The sequence below is a fragment of the Nelumbo lutea genome, chromosome 1, assembly GCF_056320005.1.
Source record: "Nelumbo lutea isolate HS-2025 chromosome 1, American lotus-T2T, whole genome shotgun sequence".
NCBI lineage: Eukaryota > Viridiplantae > Streptophyta > Magnoliopsida > Proteales > Nelumbonaceae > Nelumbo > Nelumbo lutea.
In genome coordinates this window covers 13028419-13050426 of record NC_142684.1, presented here as the reverse complement: position 1 = coordinate 13050426, position 22008 = coordinate 13028419, and the positions used below count along the sequence as shown (strand labels likewise).

The window sequence follows — 22008 nt, the reverse complement described above, 5'->3', positions numbered from 1 at the left end:
CAACATTGAAGAGGATGAGTTGAGGTTTTTGGCAGATTACTTAGGTTGCGAGAAGGGAGAGTGGCTGATGAAATACTTAGGCTTAGCCCTAGGAGATAACCTGAGATCTGCTTGTTTTTAGTCTCCAGTGGTGGAAAGAGTCGAGAAATGATTGACAGAGTGGAGAAGGAACTATATCTTGATGGGGGGGAGAATAACTCTTATTAAGTCTATCCTAGCAAATCTTCCAGTGTACTACATGTCAGTGTTCAAGATGCCACAAGGAATAGTGAGAAAAATTGAAAAAGCCATGAGGGATTTTCTTTGGGAGCCTGGGAAAAAAAAAGTAAGATCATTTGGTTAAATGGGAAAAGGTGGTGAAGTTGAAGGAAGAAGGGAGTTTGGGAATTGATAATGTTAGGTTGAAGAATTAGGCTTTGCTCAGCAAATGGCTTTGGAGGTTTCCCAACGAAAATGAGAAATTATGGAACAAAGTTGTTGCAAGCATTCATGTCATGTCAACCAATGGATGGGATGTTGGATGTCTTAATAGAGCTACCATGGCTTCTCCTTGGAAGGCTATCCATGATTTTCTCCCTGCCTTTCTAAATCACATCAGGTATGACCTGTCTTCTGGTAGCAAAATCAGATTTTGGGAGGATGTGTGGATTGGGGATACCCCTCTGGGAAAGATTTCCTTCTCCTTTTGATCTTTCTAGGTTCAAGGGTAGGCCTATTTGTGATTTCCTAAGTCAACCTTCTCACCTTCCAGGATTGAATTGGAACTTTGGCTTTAACAGAAACCTTAGAGAGCTTGAACTTCTCGTAGTGTCCGAGCTGTTAGGTTTGCTGAATTCAGTGCTATTGGGGGAAGATGGACTGGATTCTAGGATTTGGGGCCCTAATTCTGACGGGTTGTTTTCTTGTAAATCCTTCCTACACTCATTGGTAGCCACCTCCTCCTCTCATCCTTTAATGGTCAAGGATGAAACTGCTTTCCACCTTCTGGTATCTTGTCCTTTTGTTAGCTTTATTTGGAATTGGTTTGCTTCCATTTTTAGTTGTATGTGGTCCTCTCCTAATAGATTGGATGGCTTGTTCAGCCCAAATGGTATCGGTCGCACTAAAAGGATGAGTAGGATCATGTGGAGGTGTACTAGAGCGGCACTACTTTGGACTGTTTGGGAGGAAAGAAATGCAAGAATTTTCGAAGGGTGGCACACTGGGCAAAAAGCTTGAAGATGTTTTAAGATTTTAAGGTCGAAGACTTTTTTTTAGGGTTTGGGGTGTTATTGCAGCCTCTTCGTCTACAAGACAGCAATTTGTTGAGGAATGGTCTCCCCATAGTTGTCAAGGCGATGCCTAGGTGACAAGGCACCTTTGGATGCTTGCCTCACCTAGTCGCCAAGCAGTTTTGTGCACTGTGTTATAAAATACTTTTATATTTTTATTTTTTTGACATTATAATTATAAAATAGACATTATTAAACTAGAATGTTCATTTTGTGTTTTATTATACTATTTTTTTTATTATTTTCTTATTTGTTAGGGTTTAATCAACACAAACATTGCTAACTGCTGTATTGAACCCATGGTTCAAAGTATCGGTACACTTCTATGTATTGGCATAGGTGTATCGGTACTTATTTGTATGTATGTATGTATGTATGTATGTATGTATGTATGTATATTATTTAAAAAAATGGGTCCCCGAAAACAACACATTTTGATCCTTGATTGAACCCTCAAAGATTTCAAAACCTGAACCACTAAGCAAGGAAAGAACTTAAAATTTTGTCTAATCAACACATTCTCTTCTTCTCAATCTTCTTCTTCTTCTTCTTCTTCCACTTTTTCTTTTATTCTTTTCCTATAACAAAAGTAGGGGTTCAGCCCCTTTTTTTTATTTTCTTTGTTCTTTTTCTTCTCATAAAATGTTCATCTTCTAGAGTAAAACATGAAATTTATATTTCTCTTATGAAAATTATGGATAATTATTAAGCATAGTTGTCAAGGCGACAAGGCACCCTTGGAGGCTCGCCTCGCCCAGTCACCTAGCAGTTTTGTGCACTGGGTTATAAAATACTTTTAGATTTTTTATTTTTTTACATTATAATTATAAAATAGACATTATTAAACTAGAATATTCATTTTATGTGTTTATATACTAATTTCTTTTTATTATTTTCTTATTTTGTTAGGGTTTAATCAATGCAAACATTGCTAACTGTTGTATTGAACCCTTGGTTCATAGTACCGATACACCTTTGTGTATTGGTAGAGGTGTATCGGTACTTATAACAATACTCCCCCTATTTTTTTATTTCTTTGGTTTTCAATTTCATTTTTAAATATATATATTAATTAAAAAATGGGTCCTTGAAAACACTTGTAAATAGGTATCGGGACCCCAAAGATACAATACAATACACCCGATACAGGGTGTATCGTATCGAAATTTTGATCCTTGATTGAGCCCTCAAAATTTTCAAAACTCGAACTTATAAGCAAGGGAAGAACTTAAAATTGTCTAATCAACACATTTTCTTCTTCCGTGTCTTCTTCTTCTTCTTCCATCTTTTCTTTTCTTCATTCCTATAACAAAAGTAGGGGTTCAGCCCCTATCTGTTTTGAATTTTCTTTACTTTGCTCTTTTTCTTCTCATAAAATGTTGATTTTCTAGAGTAAACATGAAGTTTATACTTTTCTTATGAAAATTATGAATAATTATTAAGGAAAGATGGTTATGGAACCTAGGGAACTACCCTAGGATCTAGGGTTTTACTTAAAAAAATCCATCGCTTAGGCGACAAGGTGTCCCCCTGTCGCCTAGCCTCGCCTTGGCGTCTTGAAAACTATGTTATCAAGGAAAGATGGTTATGGAGCCTAGGGAACTACCCTAGGATATATGGTTTTACTTAAAAAAAAAATTCATCTCCTAGGCGACAAGGTGCCCCCCTGTCGCCTAGCCTCGCCTTGGCACCTTGAAAACTATGGGTCTCCTCGATAGATGGATGGAAGAAGCTGAACTTTGATGGGAGTTGTGTGGATAATCCAGGCCCCTCAAGCATTGGGGGGGGGGCATTAGAGATGAAGATGGAAATATTATTGCTCTGTACTCCGGTCTTTTGGAGTAGGGTGATGTGGCAAGATCAAAGTTTCTAGCTGCAGCATATGGGGTTGAGAAGGCTAAAGAGTTGGGTATTAATAGACTCATCATTGAGGGAGATTCAAAAACTGTGATAAAGTGGTTATAGAAGTGGGAAGGGGTGACATGGTAGTTGAGGAATGAATTCAGGAGATTTAAATGGCTGTCAAGGGACATGTCAATCCATGTGAATGGGTGAGGAGATCTGCCAACAGTTTGGTAGATAGCTTAGCTAAGCAAGGGGTTCAAAGAACACATATGTTTTGGGCTCATTTGTAATTCTGGTTTGGGTCAGCTTAATAAAACTGGTCTCTTTCACAACTTCATTTTGCATCCATAATTTTTCTATTTAATGAAATAATTTCAGAGTTTCTGATCAGAAAAAAGAAAAATGTAAATGAGTGGCAACCACTTGTTGCCTCCCAACTCTCCAACCTTTGATTAGGTTCCTTGAATCATCCCTAGAGAAATCAAGACACTTAGAACATCCACTACTAAGGTGAATAAGAAAGGTGACTATGAGTCTCCTTGTCCAAGGCCCCTTCATAGTTTTCAATGCGTTTAGGCGATTCTGAGCGACACTGGGGTGAACTGACTTTTGGCTAGTTTCCTAGTTTTATATACCATTCAACATGTATGTTAATTGAAAAATAGCAATTCTCTTTATTATTAACATTAAATTTCCTCTAAAAATGTGGCAAATCATCACTTCTAAAAATTAAAAATCTTTTACATATATTAATTTCATTATTTTAAAAAATAATACTACTATAATAAGTATTTACTAGAGAAAATTCATATTAATTAGCAGTTAAAGATGGTTATCAACTTTATATGATAAATATTCAAGATGGAAAGTAAAATAGAAAAGAAAATTATCAAAAAACAAGGATGGAGTTTCTGCTTTATTTAATTAGAGAGAGAGAGAGAGAGAGAGAATAAAAAAATAACTTTATTATTCTATGCTTTCTTTCCTCTTTCTTTTCTTTCTTTCTTTCTTTCTTTTTCTCTTCTGAAAACCCTTTGATCTTTTAAATTTCAATAGTAAAACATTAAAACAAAGTATAATTGATATATATAGCATATAATAAAATGTATTAACACATACACCAATAAGATACAACAATATAAATGATATTATAAAAGGCGCATGCCATAGTTTTCAAGTTGCCAAGGCGAGGCTAGGCGACAAGGGGGCCCCTAGTCGCCTAGGCGACGGATTTTTTTATGTAGAAAATATAGATCTTAGGGTAGTTCCGTAGGTACCATAACCATATTTCCTTAATAACTATTCATAATTTTCATAAGAAAAGTTTAGAGTTCATGTTAAAGTATAGAAAATCAACAAATTCATGAGAAGAAAAGAAGGAAAAGGAAATTCAAAAGATATAGGGGCTGAACCCTTATTTTTGTTATAGGAAAAGAAGAAAAGAAAATGTGTAGTAGTAGTGGCAATGTTTATACCCTAACAAATAAGAAAATAATAAAAAGAAATTAGTATGTAAACACACAAAGTGAATATTTTAGTTTGGTAGTGCCTATTTTATAATTATAATGTCAAAAAATAAAGAATAAAAAAGTATTTTATAATACATAGAACAAAATTGCTTGGCAATTAGGTGAGCGAGCCTCAATGGGCGCCTTGTCGCCTAGGCGTTGCTCTTGACAACTATGGCGCCCACCTTGTCATTTTTGTCGCCTAGGCGGATGCTTAGTCGCCTATGCAAGCGCCTAGTTGCTAAAAGTCAAGGTGTTTGGGTGAGGCACCCAGCCAAGGGCGCAGGTCAAGCTTACAAATTAGACCGATCTCTCCTTTTCTTTTCTTTTCTTTTTTTCTTTTCTTTTTTTTTTTTTTGTAATCCACACATTCATTAACTATTAAGATCTGATCGATGATTTGTCTCCCTTCCACAAAGGTCCCTTGGTTCAAAGAGATTAATGAGGGGAGAACTTTCTTGATTCTTAGGGCAAGAACTTTAGAGATGATTTTATACAAATTCCCAAACAAGTTTATAGGTCTAAAGTCCTTAGGCTGATTTGCAGGCATTTTCTTGAGGATCAAGGCTATGAAAGTAGTGTTTGCACCCAAGTTTATTTTTCCTCTCTGAAAGAACTCCATGAAAATCTCCACCAAATCATTACCTAAAATATCCCAACAATCTTGATAAAAAGCCATAGTGAAACCATCTGGGCCCGGGGCTTTTGATTTTTCCATAGAGAAAACTGCCTCCTTTATTTCCTGAATCTCAAAAAGCCTCTCCAGGGGTTCCAACAATTCCCTTTCTCTAGCATGCCACTCAAAGTTGATTAGGGTCTCAGATTGGATTTGGATTTGACCCCACCCTATCCAATTTTAATCCGAATCCGACTATATCATAATATTTTTTCTTTTAATATATAATTTTTATGTAATTATATTTAAAATTATAAAAATATATTCTATATATTATATTTATATGAATTTACATATATAATAAATTCAGTATGTTATATTTATATTAATTTATTATATATAAAAGTTGAAAAGTAATTAAAATTTTAATTTTTCTAGTATTTTAGAAAATTAAAGCGGAGCCGGATTAAATCTGAATCCGTGGTCTTCAAATCCAATCAGATTCGGATGTAGGTTTTAAGTAATTGGATGTGGATTTTGCTGAATCTTATCTGAGTCTGATTTGATTGCAGCCCTAGTTTTAGCCACATGTTTTCAAATCTGGAGGGCCAAAAGAAAGCAAGCTTGGGGCAAGGTAAAGGTTCGAGGAAGTATTGAACGTTAGAAAAAGAAGGGGCATTTTGGGAAGGGAGGGGGGCTGAAATCCCAAATGGGGCCCATGCCCTGACAGCAAAAAGAAATAATTTTGGAATGTTTTCTAGAGTCTCTTGTCTAAAGGCTAGCAGGAAATTTTCTTGGTGCTTCAAAGGTCAAAAGAATAGGAAGCCGAGTAGAAGAAACTTGAGGAACAAGTGAGAAGAGAGGAATGAAAGCTGGGTTTGGAAGATTTTGAAATATGACTCTAATGGTAAGAAGATCGTTCCAAACAAAGGCCCGGGAGTTGATGTAGGAGAGATCCTACAAAGTGTTTTTGATGTTGGTTGTGATTAGATTCCTTGTGACCATATGGTGGATGACCCCAAGGTGACCTTAGAAGTAGAGGAAGATAAAGGGGATTGAAGCCATTTCGGCTCAGGAAGGTGACTATGACCCTAGCCAAAAGCCTGTGAAGGTTGTTGGGGAAGGGTGTAAAGAAGTGAGTTTTGGGCTGAGGGAGGAGGAAAAAGGACGTTGCGAGGGGGCTGAAGAGGGTGAGGCAGGGGGAGTGGTGGAAGTAAGAGAAGAAGGGAGGTCATCTAATATTGCGGGTGGCAGGGACTGTAATCAGCTAGATAGGTCAACTGCCAATCTTCTTAATATTAAAGAAGTGGTGATCGGGAGGTTAGGGGTGGATCTAGGTCGAAATAGGAAGATAGACGTGAAGACGTCGGACACTGTAGAGAATGTGATTGCAAAGAAACCTCAGGGTTCAAGAATTTCGAAAAATTTAGAAGAGAAAAGGTGGGAAGAAAGCTGAGCCAGTTATAAACGATGGAGGTGGGTTGGTCTCAGATTCTTAATAGCTCCAAACCTCAAGTGGATGACACTCAGCAAAGTGAGGAGGCATATACCACAGGGACCACATCTCTCAAGGAAGTGTTAAATCCGATTTCTGAAGAGAAGTCGGCAAGGGAAGGAGTTCAGCCAATTGAGGAAAAGTGGATAGAAATGTAGAGATTGGCAAGAAGCTTTGTCTGTTCTTCTGGGGAGGGGAGGATTTTTCTAGGAAAGCTTTTGAGGAATTTGAATGGAAAACAAAAGAAGAGAAAGTGAAGAAAGTGGTTATTAGGGGAGAGGGAGAGAAGTGGAACGAAGAAGACAAAGGTTAGGAGGAAAGGCTCAAGGTGGAGGCGTGAAGATTTTCTGGCTCAGGGGCAAAGGGTTTCTTTGATGTCCTCTGTTCTGGTGTACAAGGTTGTTTTGTTTAAGGTCTAGACTGTTTTTGTTTTCTTTTAGTGTTGAGTTGATATCTCAGTGTCTGCCATTCTCTTGGGTGATTACTTATCACCTTGCTTATTGTATTTCTCTCTTTCTCTTTCGAATTTAATTCTTAGTTTTCAAAAAAGAAAAACAGAAAAAAACAATTGCCAGCACATTTGACACCAATTTCCCATTGTCCCTTCTCCAACTCCTCCTTACTGCCCTCCCCTGTTGGCCCATACACATTTGACACTAATAGCCTGCAATGCTAATACCAGATGATCCAACACCACCAGCACTGAATGAATAACCTTGAAAAAACCCACTTCGGCCCAAACTTCAGAATCCCAAATCACCACCAAACCCCCTGACAATCCTTCAACTTCTCAATCAGCCCACCCAAAACTGGAAGCCCCCCACAACCCTCAGATAAGATCCCTATCTTGAATGAGTAAAAGGTCCAGCCTAGACTCATTCCTAATTACCTCTCTTCTTCTGAAATCCTTCAACTCCCTAACATTTCAAGAGATGACTCTCAACAAATTGCTGAAAGCAAGAAGAAGCTGAAACAAAAATTCTCTTTTTTTTATCTTTTTTTTTTCCCTTTTGTTTCTACTAAGAAGTAGGAATTTCCTTTATGTGCAGTTTGTAATTATCCTCAAGTTCTTGGAACATTTTCCTTGTGAAAGATTCACCTCCCAACACAAACAAGTCGAAGGCTTTCCTTGCATCCACTGGAGTATCTGCAACCTTAGTTAAGCCATCAGTTTTGTCCATCTGATGAGTCTCATATAAACAATCTTCCTCCTCACCTACCTCACTAATACTTCTGTCCTCATTTGATGAGGGAACTTTGTCTTGATTCTTTTCAAACTTAGTCTATGTCAGCGGTTCTGTATACTTTCTTCCTGTTATACACTTTGGGCCACAAATTGACCTGGTCTTTACCTTTGTTTTTTCCCCCTTCATCTAACTCCTCCAAAAGAACAGTTGTGGCCAAGCTAGAGTTATGACCCTCTTCTGCCCCTTCTCCACTTCTATCAGAGATCGGCTCTCTAGGACTTGGTCTGTCCCTGCAGTGAAGAGAGGAACAGCCCCCAAATTCTTTGAGACCTCGTTATCAACCTTGTTCCTCTTATCAAACTCAGAAATTAAAAAAAGAATCAAAGTTACCTTCCTCTGACATGAAGGGCTTGTCTTCCAAGGCACTGCAGCTTAAGGAAATGCAATCAACAACTCCTTTTCCGCCCCAAAATTTAGATCAGAGTCTCCCTCAAGCTTCCCTGGTTGAGATGAAGTGAGATCTACCCTCATACCTTCAAGTCTTCTTGGCAATCCTAAGCTTGCACCGGTGACTTTCATTGGGAAATATGTCAATTCCAGTAACATTTTGTGTCGGTACCCATGGAAATGGAAATGTGTTGTGGAAATACTATGAAATTTATGGGCATTTTAAATCATGAGTAATCTTTAAACAATACATCTTTGTGGCCTGAACATTTATTGGCTAAGCAAGGATTTGGTATAGGTGATTACAGAAACCTGATGTATCTAGAATAACGAAAGGTTTATAATATCATTAATTTTTTTTGAAAGGTAAGATAATGCAATATATTGCTGAAAACGAGGGCGGGAGTCCCTCACCATAGGTACAAAATAGATCAGTATATAGACCTATTCCTCTATACAAAAAGTATAATGTGTATCATATTCACTATTCAATTGTTTCACAAATCCACAAAAAAGAATCCTTTCCAATGAATCATTAGCTCTCTTTTACTTCTATCCTTGAACTCTTTCTATAGACCTGCCCATTCTAACAAGGATTTGGTATAGGTGATTACAGAAACCTGATGTATCTAGAATAACGAAAGGTTTATAATATCATTAATTTTTTTTGAAAGGTAAGATAATGCAATATATTGCTGAATACGAGGGCGGGAGTCCCTCACCATAGGTACAAAATAGATCAGTATATAGACCTATTCCTCTATACAAAAAGTATAATGTGTATCATATTCACTATTCAATTGTTTCACAAATCCACAAAAAAGAATCCTTTCCCAATGAATCATTAGCTCTCTTTTACTTCTATCCTTGAACTCTTTCTATAGACCTGCCCATTCTAACAAGCATCTTTCAATATTCCCCATACTCTTCTCTTTTTCAGCTCCCACCTGATTGAAAATCCTACTATCATTAGAATTAACTACTAAGAGACTTTTTTTTTGAGAGAAGTAACAGATATGGACACATGACACACAAAATATGTAGGAAAAACTGCAAGACTACACAAATTATCTAAACTATATTAGAGGATAAGCATATCGTTTATACTTGGGAGGATGGGCCTTGGTTCAATGGTTGGGTTGCTCCATTGCGACCTGGGTGACCAGGATTCAAATCTTGGAAACAGCTTCTCTGTATGTGCCAGGGGTAAGGCTGCGTACATCTGTCTCCCCCTAGACTCCGCATTGGTGGGGGCCTCATGCACTGGCTGTCCTTTTTTATATTGTTAATGCTTGGAGAAGTAGCAAACAGTGTTGCTGTTGGAAGGGTAATGGATGGCCATTATGTCATTTATGACTTTGTAGTCATCAAATATTTTGCCTAAATGCCTTGTTTATAGCAACGAGGTGCTAGCCAAGGTGACAAAAATGACAAGACGGGTGCTTTATTATAATATCATTCTTATTGCTACACCTTACTAATATGTGTTAATGCATTCTATTATATACTCTATATCATTTATACTTTGTTTTAAAGTTTTACTATTAAAATTTAAAAGATAGAAGGGTTTTGAGAAGAGAAAAACATAGAAAGAGAAAAAATATAAAGAGGTTTCTTTTTCTTTTCTTTTCTTTTTCCTGTACTTCATCTTTCTCGTACATTAAATGAAAAAATGTTTTCATGCTTGCCCCTTTTCTCTTTTACTTATTCTATCTTAAGTTTTGTCATATAAAATTATAACCTTTAGTGGCTAGTTTGATATAACTGTCCTATATTAATATTATTTTTGAAAGTATTGAAGTTGGTGTATGTTGATTTTTATGTTTTGAGAGGAAACTTAATGTTTTTAATAATGAAGATTGCTATTTTGATAAATGGTATATAAAACTAGGGAACTGGGCAAAACTTAGTTTTTTTTTTTTTTTTATTTTATGGTATTCTTATCACTTAGTTGCCCACCTAGGAAATTAGGTGACTAAGCTACCCACTATTGCCTAGAATTGTAGAGACAGTGAAATCTAGCCATAGGGCTATTTTTGTACTTTTACTTTTCTTTGCTGTATATCTATTCTTTGTACCATCTCTCTCTTGTACATTAAGGGCAGATCTGTTCTTTTACAACTTAATATAAATATATCTTTTAGGGTGTTGACTGACAGAAGGTGTCACACCCACCATTCGTCTATTCTCTCTTCTCTCTCTCTTTCTCTCTCTTTTCTGACTTTCGAACTGACTCTGACAAGAATTGCCTAGATGCCTTGATACTTCATGAATCAGGTTATTGAATTGAAAAATATTATTTCCGATTATTAACTATACAAGCTTTCTGGATTTAGTAAATCAGTAAAAAGTGATAAAAAAGGAAATACTTTGTTGAGTTCCCTAATCATAGCCTAGTATATTATAAAGGTCTAGTATATACTACTAGTTCATGATACTGTCGTCCAGTACAAGGGTGCCGTGTTGTGTAGATACTCCAATTTTTTGTGTAAATTTTGTGTCCAACACTGTATCCAGTCATGTCCTTGTATCTTGGTTGCATAGCTTCTAAAGTATCTGTATCCTGGTGATGCTTGGCTTAACATGCTTGATTTGAAATTCTCATCTTTAATTCTTTTTAATAAATATTATATAGACAGAAAAGCTTATTTAATAAGAAAATTGGTTAGTCTTTGTCATTATTTCACTGAAGGGTTCTTTCACAGCGTGCAGGTTTGGAACTGATGGATATGATGGCCGTGTACCAAGAAGGAGCATATGAGCGCCTGTGCAGGTGAGGTTTTTCAATGTCCAAAAAAAAGAAATGTTCAAACATGTAAAAGTCTTTTTAGCCTTTATGCTTATATAATGAATATTACTATGAATAGAAAGAACATGCTCAAGACAAAAGACAAAGTAAACCCCACAGGCAAACACTGCAGCAATTGTACCCTCTAACCTGCAATGCACCACTATTGACCAAAGCCCAGTACAATAAAGAACCCATGAATCAGTATCTAAACCAGAAAGACCATTCTCAAAACTCTTCTTTTTCAATACAGCTTGCCACTCCTTTAAAATGACCAAACCAACTATAAAGACCCACATTTCAGCCAATGTTTTTATAGGAAAAGGTGGAGGCAAGGTGGTTGGGGACATAAGGAGGAAAAGTGCAAGCCATGATACATACAAAAGCTAAGCGCCAAAAGATTTTCATAAAATAGTGGACAAACTTATAGATCATAAGTAACATAAAAAATAAGCTAATACTAAACTACTAATGTAATCCTGACAAGGTACTATATATAATATATGGGGCTTGCCAATTTTTATACACCCTTCAATTTCCAATTTTCCATGCTATATTTCCATACAGGATCTCTAGAAGATCCATCTCCTTCTAGACATCGACGATATGGGAGAAAAATCTCATATTTGGTATGTATAAATGTTCATACCTTCACTAAGAATTCAATTTTCAGCAAATGGTCATATGGATTTGATTGAAAATATTTAATATGATTTTTTTTTTTGAGAGAAGGGTAACTTTTATTGCAAAGGGGGAAGAAGGATGTACATGAGAAGATGTACAGAAATACCACAGAGGACCAAAACCAGTAAAAAAAGTAGGATCCTCCTAGAATTTACAAATCATTGAGGAGTCACTATGCAAAAAATCCCTCTCCACCCCTGATTTGACCAAACCATCAGCCACACAATTCAGCTCTAATCCATCTAAAACGACAGATCAAGTTAGACTTGATTTCCAAAGTCTCATTGAAAATGCAGTTGAATCTCCAAGGACTCTCAACACCATTTCTTAAAAGGCATGGTGTTAGAATTAGCTGACACCATTTTAGAACATATTTTGGTATTCAGTCAAATAACAGTTTGCGAGAACAATGTTAAAATTAATCTAGCAAATTTAGATGTGAGAGGGTTATAACACCGAGAAGGACTATTATTTCTTTTACGTAGACCAGTTAAAGGGCTTGCAAGATAATTTTGGACCAATATATTATTACCGAGAAAATAAGCTGCTAAATTCATGGAAATAAAAAAAGCAAAGATTAGAATGTGGTATTTTTGGGAAAAATCAACTTATTGAATTTTCTTTGAATTAAAGTAATGATAGTAGTGATTATGTAATTATTATTTTTGTTAGTCTAGTCAGATCTTTTTGATAATAAAACAAAAAAAATGCATTAAAGAAAAATGGATTACAAGAATGTGCAGGCTTTGTAGCCCTTCTCAATATGAAAAATAATACATAAACCCGATTAAGGACTTGCTTTCAAATTTTGCACCACCACCCTCATATGATCCTTGAAAACAGTAGTTCATCCAACCACCTCCAAAAACAAAAAGAACTTGCTAGCTGATAACCTTGGAAACATCCATATTCTAACTTCACAAGTGGTAACCCAAACATGCCTATTTTTTACCCCTTTTGCTTCTACCTCTTCCTCTAGTGCTTCTATTGGACTTCTCCCTTTTTATCAGTAACGATGAGAATTTTTCTGATCAAATAAAACAAAGTACATCCATAGTTGTCAAGGCGCCTAGGTCGCCTAGGCAATGGAATCTGAAAGCATAAAATCTAAGAATCCCTACTTGTAAGCTGCTTTATTGGTTTTTTATACTAACCAACATACCTGTTTACTACCTATTAGCAATAAAACCATTCAAATGAGTAACTAACTATAAATTTCATATAAAAACATAAAAACGCCATCATAAATACATCATTTAAATATATTAAATCAATGTTTAATAACCTGTACCAGGCAAAAAAAAAGGAAATGCAGCAAGGAAGAGAGAAAAATAACGGGGCTCTGTTTTGTTCCCAAAAAAGAATTTCTTTAAAAAATAAGAAAATAAAAATCCATGAATAAGAGGACGATTTGGACAATACATCATTTAAATACATTAAATCAATGTTTAATAACCTGTACCAGGCAAAAAAAAAAGGAAATGCAGCAAGGAAGAGAGAAAAATAAGGGGGCTCTGTTTTGTTCCCAAAAAAGAATTTCTTTAAAAAATAAGAAAATAAAAATCCATGAATAAGAGGACGATTTGGACAATACATCATTTAAATATATTAAATCAATGTTTAATAACCTGTACTAGGCAAAAAAAAAAAGGAAATGCAGCAAGGAAGAGAGAAAAATAAGGGGGCTCTGTTTTGTTCCCAAAAAAGAATTTCTTTAAAAAATAAGAAAATAAAAATCCATGAATAAGAGGACGATTTGGACTGTTTTTAAGGGGCAGAGACCCTGTTTCAGTCCAATAACAAGGTTGAATGCAAGAAAAAAGGAGAAAAATAAGGGGACAGAGCCCCTGTTTCATTCCAAAATAAGGGGATGAAGAAGAAGAAGAAGAGTCTCAGTCTTGTTCACAAAAGTATTTAAAAAAACTAAAAAATAAGAGTAATAGGACCATTCGAAGGAGTAGGGGGCGTTGGCGAAGCCCCTGTTTTGTTTCCTACAATATTTCTTAAAATATGTAAGAAAAAAAATACAAGAGCATGAGATGACTTAAAGAAGAAGAAGAAGAACTTACCTGGAGGTCCTGGATGACTTAGACTGAAAAACTCTTTTCAAGTCGGTCTTCATCTTCTCTTCTCACTCTCGGTCGAAACAATGGAAACTATTCTGTCAGTCTTCTCTATCTTCTCAGTCTTGGTTTAGAGCCCAAAAAACTTGTAACATACTCACAATTCTAATAGAAGAACTATCTTAATAAAAAAGTGTAACATACAACAGGGTGTATGTTAATAAAATAAAACCATCCAATAAAATGATATGGTAATATGGACACCATATAGGCGTTAGGCGAGGCGACCTCTAAAAATTGCCTAATCATTAGGCATAGGCGTCGCCTTGACAACTATGAGTGCATCTCTAATTCTCCAAAGGATATAGAGAGATAGTTAATCAAAGATAAACACCATCAGCAAACAATAAAAGACGATGATAAAGCTGATACAATAGTTTGAAAGGAATGCAATTATAAAGTTACCTGGGCCTGGCATTCCTCATTCTAATCAGTGCTGTTCGCTCCCAGTCTTGCTAAGCTGTTGGCCAAGATCTTGGAATCCATCTAAATGAGAAGTTTAGATCAGATACTAAAACTCTAGCTTTCCTGGTAAAAATTCTTAATGCCCATGGCCCATTAAGCCTAAATATAAGCCATCAAACTAACACTTGACAGCCCCCTTTGACTAGAAGCCTATTACAACCATTATCAACAGATAATTTTGTCCCTTGAAGAAGTCTGAAGAGTTCTGCCCTTAAAAGAATTCCCACATCCTGGTCCATATCTCATCAGAATTCTGTGCTCATATCTAAAAACACTCCCATCCTGATTGTCCTAGATTGCCAGAGGAACTCCCGTCAAACTTCAGTTTTATCATTCCCTTTTCTACCCTATTCCAAGCTTTCACTACTACCTTTCTTTGAGGGAAAACTTGCTATAGTAGATCACCTCCTCAAGATAGAATCAGCCACAATCCCTTTTAAATTCTTCTCTTGTCATTGCCCAGTATGCCACCCACACCATGCATAGTCAAATACTGGAGTTTGCTTCTTGACATTTGTTCTCAAATATCCATGTATTTTTTATGCTAAATGCTCCAAAGGATTGTTGCCATAGTGCAACACCAAAGAAGCTTCACCTTCATGGTATTTATGTATTTATTTTTTTGATAAGCTGTGTAAAAGTATTGTATCAATGAATAATGATCAAAAGGAGGGCAAGACGCCCTCAACTCATGTACAAAAAAGTGCCTATGGATATGCACAGTTGCCAAAGAAGCTTCACCCTCATGTACAAAAGATTTTGGAAATTTTTTATCAATTCTCCATTAATGACTTTTGGAGAAACTGGTCAGCAGTAGCAAGGTGTTCTTCCATTAATAATAAGGTAGTTACAAAGTGGTTTCCCCTGTCTGAAGGCTCACTGAAGCTGAATTTTGATGGAAGTAGCTTGGACAATCCAAGGTTATCTGGAATGGGGGGTGTTCTGAGGAATGAATCTGGAGAACTACTAGCTGCTGTACAAGGTCCTCCAGGATTCAGAAATTCTGGTAGGGCAGAACTACTAGCTGCTGTACAAGGAGTGCAATTTGCAAACCAATTGGGGGTAGAGCAGCTAATTATTGAAGGGGATTCCAAGGTGGTGGTGGGCTGGTTGAAAAACACTGCGGATACTGTATGATGCTACAAGAATGAAAATATTAAATTAAGAAATTTTTGGATGACAAGGAATATGTTGGTTTCTATACAGTTGGAGTTGGTGGGGAGATCATCAAATGCTTTGGCTGATGTATTAGCCAAATAAGGGGTAAATAGGGAAGAATGTTTTGGGCTCAGCTATGATTTTTGTAATTTATTCCTAGTTTCCTTATAAGCTATTGGGAGAGGCTGCAGCTTGTGCCTTTCCAAGGGGTGTTGTGTGTAATTACAAATCTAAATCAGTTTCTCAAGTAATAAAATTTCACTATTACTCATAAAAAAATGAAATATGTTTTGGAAATATTAGGACATTTATGGACATTTTAAACAATGGAAATGGTCCCACCATTTAAGTGCTTTTATGTTACAATGATCCAACCATTTGAGCAACAACACTTGACATCTTATTTGTATGGCTTCCCAGAATCTTAAAACAAGCTCTTGTTGGGCTGGTATTTGTTAGGCCTCTGTCCCAAAGGGTGAATGGTGTGGAGGACGCTTCCTTTAGTGATTCCTTGGATTATATGGGACAAAAGATTTTTTTTTTACAGGGAGCCCCATTTAGGAAGCAACAGACTGGGTCCAAAGACCCAACACTGAATTACAACTCAAATAAACTTCTAGACCCCAGCTGGGTTCCAAGCACCCTGCTTTGAAGACCTTTTGCTGTAGCTGTCCAGGAGATTAGCTTGCCAAAAGAAATAGAAAGTAAGCAGTTGACTTCCTTTGAATTGAACAATTTTGAAAAATTCTTCAATTCCTTTCCTCCTAGATAGTGCTTATTACTGCAGCAGGAACTATCTTCCAAACACTTCTTGCCATCCTTGACAGGACTTGGAGCTCCCAACACCATAACAGGTCCTTCAGTCATTGGCATAGTCCAATATAAGCTCACAGAGGAGAGGTAATGCCCCCAGATTTCTGCAGAGACAAGGCAATGGATGGACAAGTGGCTGTTGTTCTCTACTTCCTGGCCACACATCACACACATCAGGTCTTGAATCTGAATCCCTCTTCTGACCAGGTTCTTTTTTGAGAGGCTTTTGTCCAACACTATAGCCCAAACCTACTTTTTAGGGGGGAATCGGATTCCAGATTTTGTCAGCAGGAACCTTAGCTTTGTCTCCAACTGTTAAGCTTCTAGCAAAATAGTTAACTGAGGACAACCCATCTGCAGACCAGTTCCAAGTCCAAGTATCTTCTTCCATCTGGTTTAAGGACTGGTTAGACAGCAGCTGAAACAGCCCTACCACTTGGTCTATTTTCCAATCTTGAAATTGTCTTCTGAAGTAAGGGTTCCAGGAAGTGTTGTTGCCTCTCAGTTCATAGCATTCAGTCACTATTACATCCTGATTTTGTGCAAACTGGCATAACTGGGGAAAGGACTTAGCTAAAGGCCTGCTACTACACCAACCGTCCTTCCAGAATTTCATCTGTGACCTGAACTCACCTTTATGGTAAGTCCTCTATTTAGAAGTGGAGCAACTTCCATAATTTTATTCCAAAGGGAACAACCCAAAGAGGACAGATTTGAAACGGTTGCCCAGTTACAAGTGTCTGTACCATATTTTACTGCTAATAATTTCCCCTACCAGCTTTTCCTTTCTTTCCCAAATCTCCACACCCATTTCCCTAGTAGGGACTGATTGAAAATCTTCAAGTTTCTGATCCCTAGACCTCCTTTTTCTATTGGAGAACACATTGGGTGTGATAAACTTGGGATTAAGTGCAACTTTCATTGCTTTGGTTCCTAAAAAGAATGGTACAATCCATCCTAGGGATCTCAGACCTATAAGCTTGGTGAATAGCCTCTATAAGATAATAGCTAAGGTGTTATCTCACCTAATCAAGGGGATTAGGCAAGTCCTATCATTTCATCTAATCAAGGAGCTTTTGTACAAAATAGACAAATTATTGAACCAAATTAATTGGCAATGAATGCATGGAGAAGATGAAAAGAATAGGGGGAAAAAGGCTTAATTTGTAAGTTAGGTTTGGAGAAGGCCTATGGTCTAGTAGAGTGGTCATTTTTATTGGAGGTAATGAGAAGTTGTGGTTTTGAGGAGAATTGGTACAAGTGGATTATGGGATGTGTTAAACCTTCCATTATCCAATGCTAGACTGCTAGTAAATTGAATAGTGGTGGGTGTTTTTCCTTGCTATTCGAGGAATCAATAGGTTGACAAACTCTCTCCTTTTTGTTTTGGCTTTCCTGCTCCTGATCCTACTCCCACTCCAGTTCCTTTTCCCTAACATGACAACCTTCTACTCCTTCTCCTACTACCGGCAAGAGACGAGCTCCTACTCCTATTATTCCGTTGCAGTGGAGGTTTCGGTTTCTTATGCCAGTTCCGAGTTCCTTTTGTTCCTAGTGATTGTGTTCCACTTGCCAGTTCATACTGACTATGTAGTATGCCGGTTGCCTATTCATCATACAAGACAAACTAACCAACCAGAGTGACAAAGGTGAGGAAAGACTACTGTAAATACACCAGCTCCAGTTCCAGCTGCTGCTAAATATGCTCCTCTTCCTATAAAGAGTGACAAAGCGAGGAAAGACTAAAGCCAAGACTCATATTCCTATTTTGAGTATTCCAATTGCTTTCCTGATCAATTGTGGTTCCTGTTCCTACTGCTTGTGTTGTTTTCCTGCTCCTACTATCGGACTTGGAAAGAAAGGATAACATTACTATGACTCACAGGAGTGAGTTAGGGAACAGCTGCTGGGGGCTCATTGCAGATGTCCTTCATAGATTAATCTCTAGGGCTAATTCGAGACAGTTAGTGAGAGGGTACTCACTTGCAGTTTGCAGATGGTTTGATGTGGATTAGAAATTTGAAATCAATTGTGCATCTATTTGAACAAATGTCAAACCTCAAGGTGAACTTTAATAAGATCTGTTTAGTAGGAGTTAACATGGTGGATAGAGAGGACAAACTATGCAGCTATGTAGGGGTGTGTTGTATCTCCTTGGCCTCTAATTATTTAAGCTTACCTCTTGGAGATAATCCAATAAATTTTAGCTTCTGGAACCCTGTGTTACAATGATTCAAGAAGAGGCTTTGCTAGTTGGAAGAAGGGGTACTTGTCACTAGGAGGTACGCTTACCTTGATTTGGTATGCCCTAGCTAATCTTCATGTCTATTAATTGGTTTTTAAGGCTCTAGAAGATGTGGTCAAGAAATTAGAGAAGATGATGAGAGACTTTTTATGGGAGCCAAGGGAAGGGAAAAGGGGTAATAGGGTTAAATGGGAGTTGATTAGTAGAAGCAAAAAATGTGGTGGATTTGGCATTGGAAATCTTCAGAAAGTCATGCCTATGCTAGTGCTAGAAGGAGGAATTTTATCTCAAGAATACAAGTAGATGAGGTGGTGGAGTCATGGAGTGAAATCCAGGAGGTGGTTGGGTTGAAATAAACTTGTATACTTAGAGTTTGGAGCTGGATATCCCTTGGGGAGATGATTTCCAAAAGATTGAGTGAATTCTCAATGTATTAGATTGAATAGGAGTTCAAGGTAGGTGAAATTAAGGAAGCTTTAAAAGACATGGATGGGGATAAGTAAACTAATTATTGAAGGTGATTCAAAGGTAGTAATCAGATGGCTGTTGAATAGGAAGAGATCCTTATAGCAGTACAGAAATGAACTCAAATGGTTTAAGTGGCTAACAAGGTCAATGTAAATCAAAATCCAATGGGTAGAATGGTTGGCTAACAGAATGGCTGATGCTTCAGCCAGACAATGCATAGGAAGGAACAAATTTGTTTGGGCCATGTAATATGAAATTATGAACATATAAGGGGTGGAAGTATGGTATATGCTCTCAATGGGTGTATGAAATTTTGTATAATATCCTTTGCCGTTTATACATTGTAGAGTTGTAGGGCAGTAATGTCATTTGTGTTAGCTGTTAGCATGTTAGCAGTGTTAGTAAGTTATAAGTTAGTTATGTCTGTTATTCTTTTAGTTGCTGACATGTTATGTTAGTAGGGGTAATTTTGTAAGTGTGCCACTATTAAATATATATATATATATATAATTGAGTGGGGCGGCAAGTTATTGATTCCACTCTTTCTCTGAATATCTTTCTCTTCGTTCCTCTCTCTCTCTTTTCTCTATTCTCTCTTTCTCCTTATTTCATTCTCTGGTTTTCTTGTTGAAATTCTCATCTATACTAGGACTGATCTCAGTCCTTACTAAACAAGTTGGTATCAGATCCAACCTAGTGTTTCTCATGTGAATCTAATCGGATTGACTGCATGAGAACTTCCTAGGGTTGGAAGTTTTAGCAAGATTTGGCAATCGGCTGGTTCTTGGAGATCACTGGTAGAGCGCAGCACCTTTTCAAGAGATTTTGGAGTCTTGGAAAGAGTCTGGTGATCAGGAAGAATCGGAGAGAAGAAAAGAAACTCAAGATTAGGGTTCAGACTAAGGATTGGAAGTGGCAGCCAAGTATTTTTGGGTAAGTTTCAATCTTTTCTTGAGATTGACGCCAATCAAGAATTGATCAGAGTGGTCTGGGAGGAGTGACACCAATCAATAATAAAAGTTTAGTATTGATTATTGAAAAAAATGCTACACTCCTGAATACTTTTTCCACCCTTTGGTCTTCTACTTTAGGTCTTTTGACTTTGTACTTATTATATGGCTGGCTGACCCTTTGAACTACAATTCATTACACCATTGTTCCAACAAATCAACCAAGCCCTTTTCCCTTAACCACATATATTTGAATTTAAATGGCAAGATATGATTCCACTGTAACCAAGCATCACTGGGGTGTGGTTTGATATTGGATTCGGCAGTGCTTCTTGGATCAAATCTGGAAGGTGTTCTTCCCAATCTGATGAAACTAGGAACCTGTCCAATTTTACTAATATGGGGGATTCTTGATTATTTGTCCAGGTGTACTATGCTCCAACCAGTGGTAAATCAATCAGTTCCCACCCATGGACAAAGTCAGAAAATTTCATCAGTAAATTCATTAGAAATTCAATTAAAAGATCAAGGTTTTGCTGACCCATAGAATGTTTCAAGCACATGAACAAGATAGAATACTAATTTGTGTGTTTACAATAAAAAAAGAGAACTTTAGGAGGAAGGGAGAATTGAACTGTCAACTTTCGGCCTGATATATGCATTTCTGCATGGTCTGAGAGGATATGTTGATAAAAGAAACTTAGCCATGTTATTGAGATCTAAAACCTACACATCCAAAAGAAATGAGGCTTGTCCTAAGGTAAACATTTAGAGGCTTACAAGCCTGTAATTACTATTATTTGGCACATATCGTGGATGAGACCTAAACCTAGCAAGTCAATTTGGATAACATATATGGCATGGACATTTATTTTCAGTGAAGTGAATTTGCCTCAAATAAATTATGTTTGTAATCCATATTTATCACACTTTGTTTTTTTTTGTGTCATGCTATTGCCTGAGTAACTAGTTGTACTGGGGGCCCAACATTCTGGGGTATCTTATTCTATTTGCTTGATCTCATTTTACTTTTTTGGTTAGCCCATGAAGCCTCTTTTGCCCCATCATCCTCCCCTATAGAGTAGGCATTATTTTTGGATTTTCCATGTATTTCTATTTAATGGATCTTTTTCCTTTATTTATTAAAAAAAGAACACATGTTGCATGAATAACTAGATTTAATAACTATTTCTTGTTCCCAGGTGGGTTCAATCTGAGTGTAGGAAATTGGGTGATAGTGATACCCCTGAAGTTGGTGACCTTCTGAAGACAGCTGTTCGCTGCCTCAAAGAAAGGCCTGTCCTCTTCAAGTACTGTGCTGAGGAGGTGATTCTGTTTATAAACTCAATCTATATCAAATACATGGTTGGTGGATCTGGTTAACATCATAGATGCTTATTATCACTAATCAACTTAATTTTTGCTCAGGTGGCAAATATGAGGCATAATGCATTATTTAGAAGGTTTATAAGTGCTCTTACACGTGGAGGACCTGGTGGTCTGCCTAGACCAATTGAAGTGCATGCTCATGACCCCTTGCGTTATGTAGGTGATATGTTGGGATGGTTACATCAGGTATGAAGTCCTCATTCCTCAATATTTTAGTCTCATCTTACTATTGTCCTCTGACACTCGTGTTACTCTTTACTCTGAGTAGGCATTGGCATCTGAGAGGGAGCTTGTCCTCACTTTACTTGATCCAGATGCAGTGATAGATACAGGGCCAACTGCACATCGCTTTTCCACAAGCGCAGAAACTGGTGCTTCAAAAATGGAATCGGACATGACATTTGTGCTGGATAGAATTTTTGAGGGAGTTTGCCGGCCATTCAAAGTGAGAGTTGAACAAGTTTTGCAGTCTCAACCCAGTCTTATAATTTCATATAAGCTCAGTAACACATTGGAATTCTACAGCTACACTGTAAGTTCTTAAATTCTTGCATCC

At 37.1% G+C, this 22008-nt stretch overlaps 1 protein-coding gene across 1 annotated transcript in view; it reads left to right on the top strand.

Annotated features, from left to right (window-relative positions):
- LOC148873573 (oligomeric golgi complex subunit) overlaps positions 1–22008 on the top strand; it is a 48134-nt gene that overhangs the window by 18550 nt on the left and 7576 nt on the right. The window contains exons 5-8 of the mRNA XM_088963532.1: positions 11075–11142; positions 21266–21389; positions 21492–21638; positions 21721–21984. Of these exons, the coding sequence (XP_088819658.1) occupies positions 11075–11142; positions 21266–21389; positions 21492–21638; positions 21721–21984 (603 nt within the window). The remainder of the gene's footprint in view (positions 1–11074; positions 11143–21265; positions 21390–21491; positions 21639–21720; positions 21985–22008) is intronic.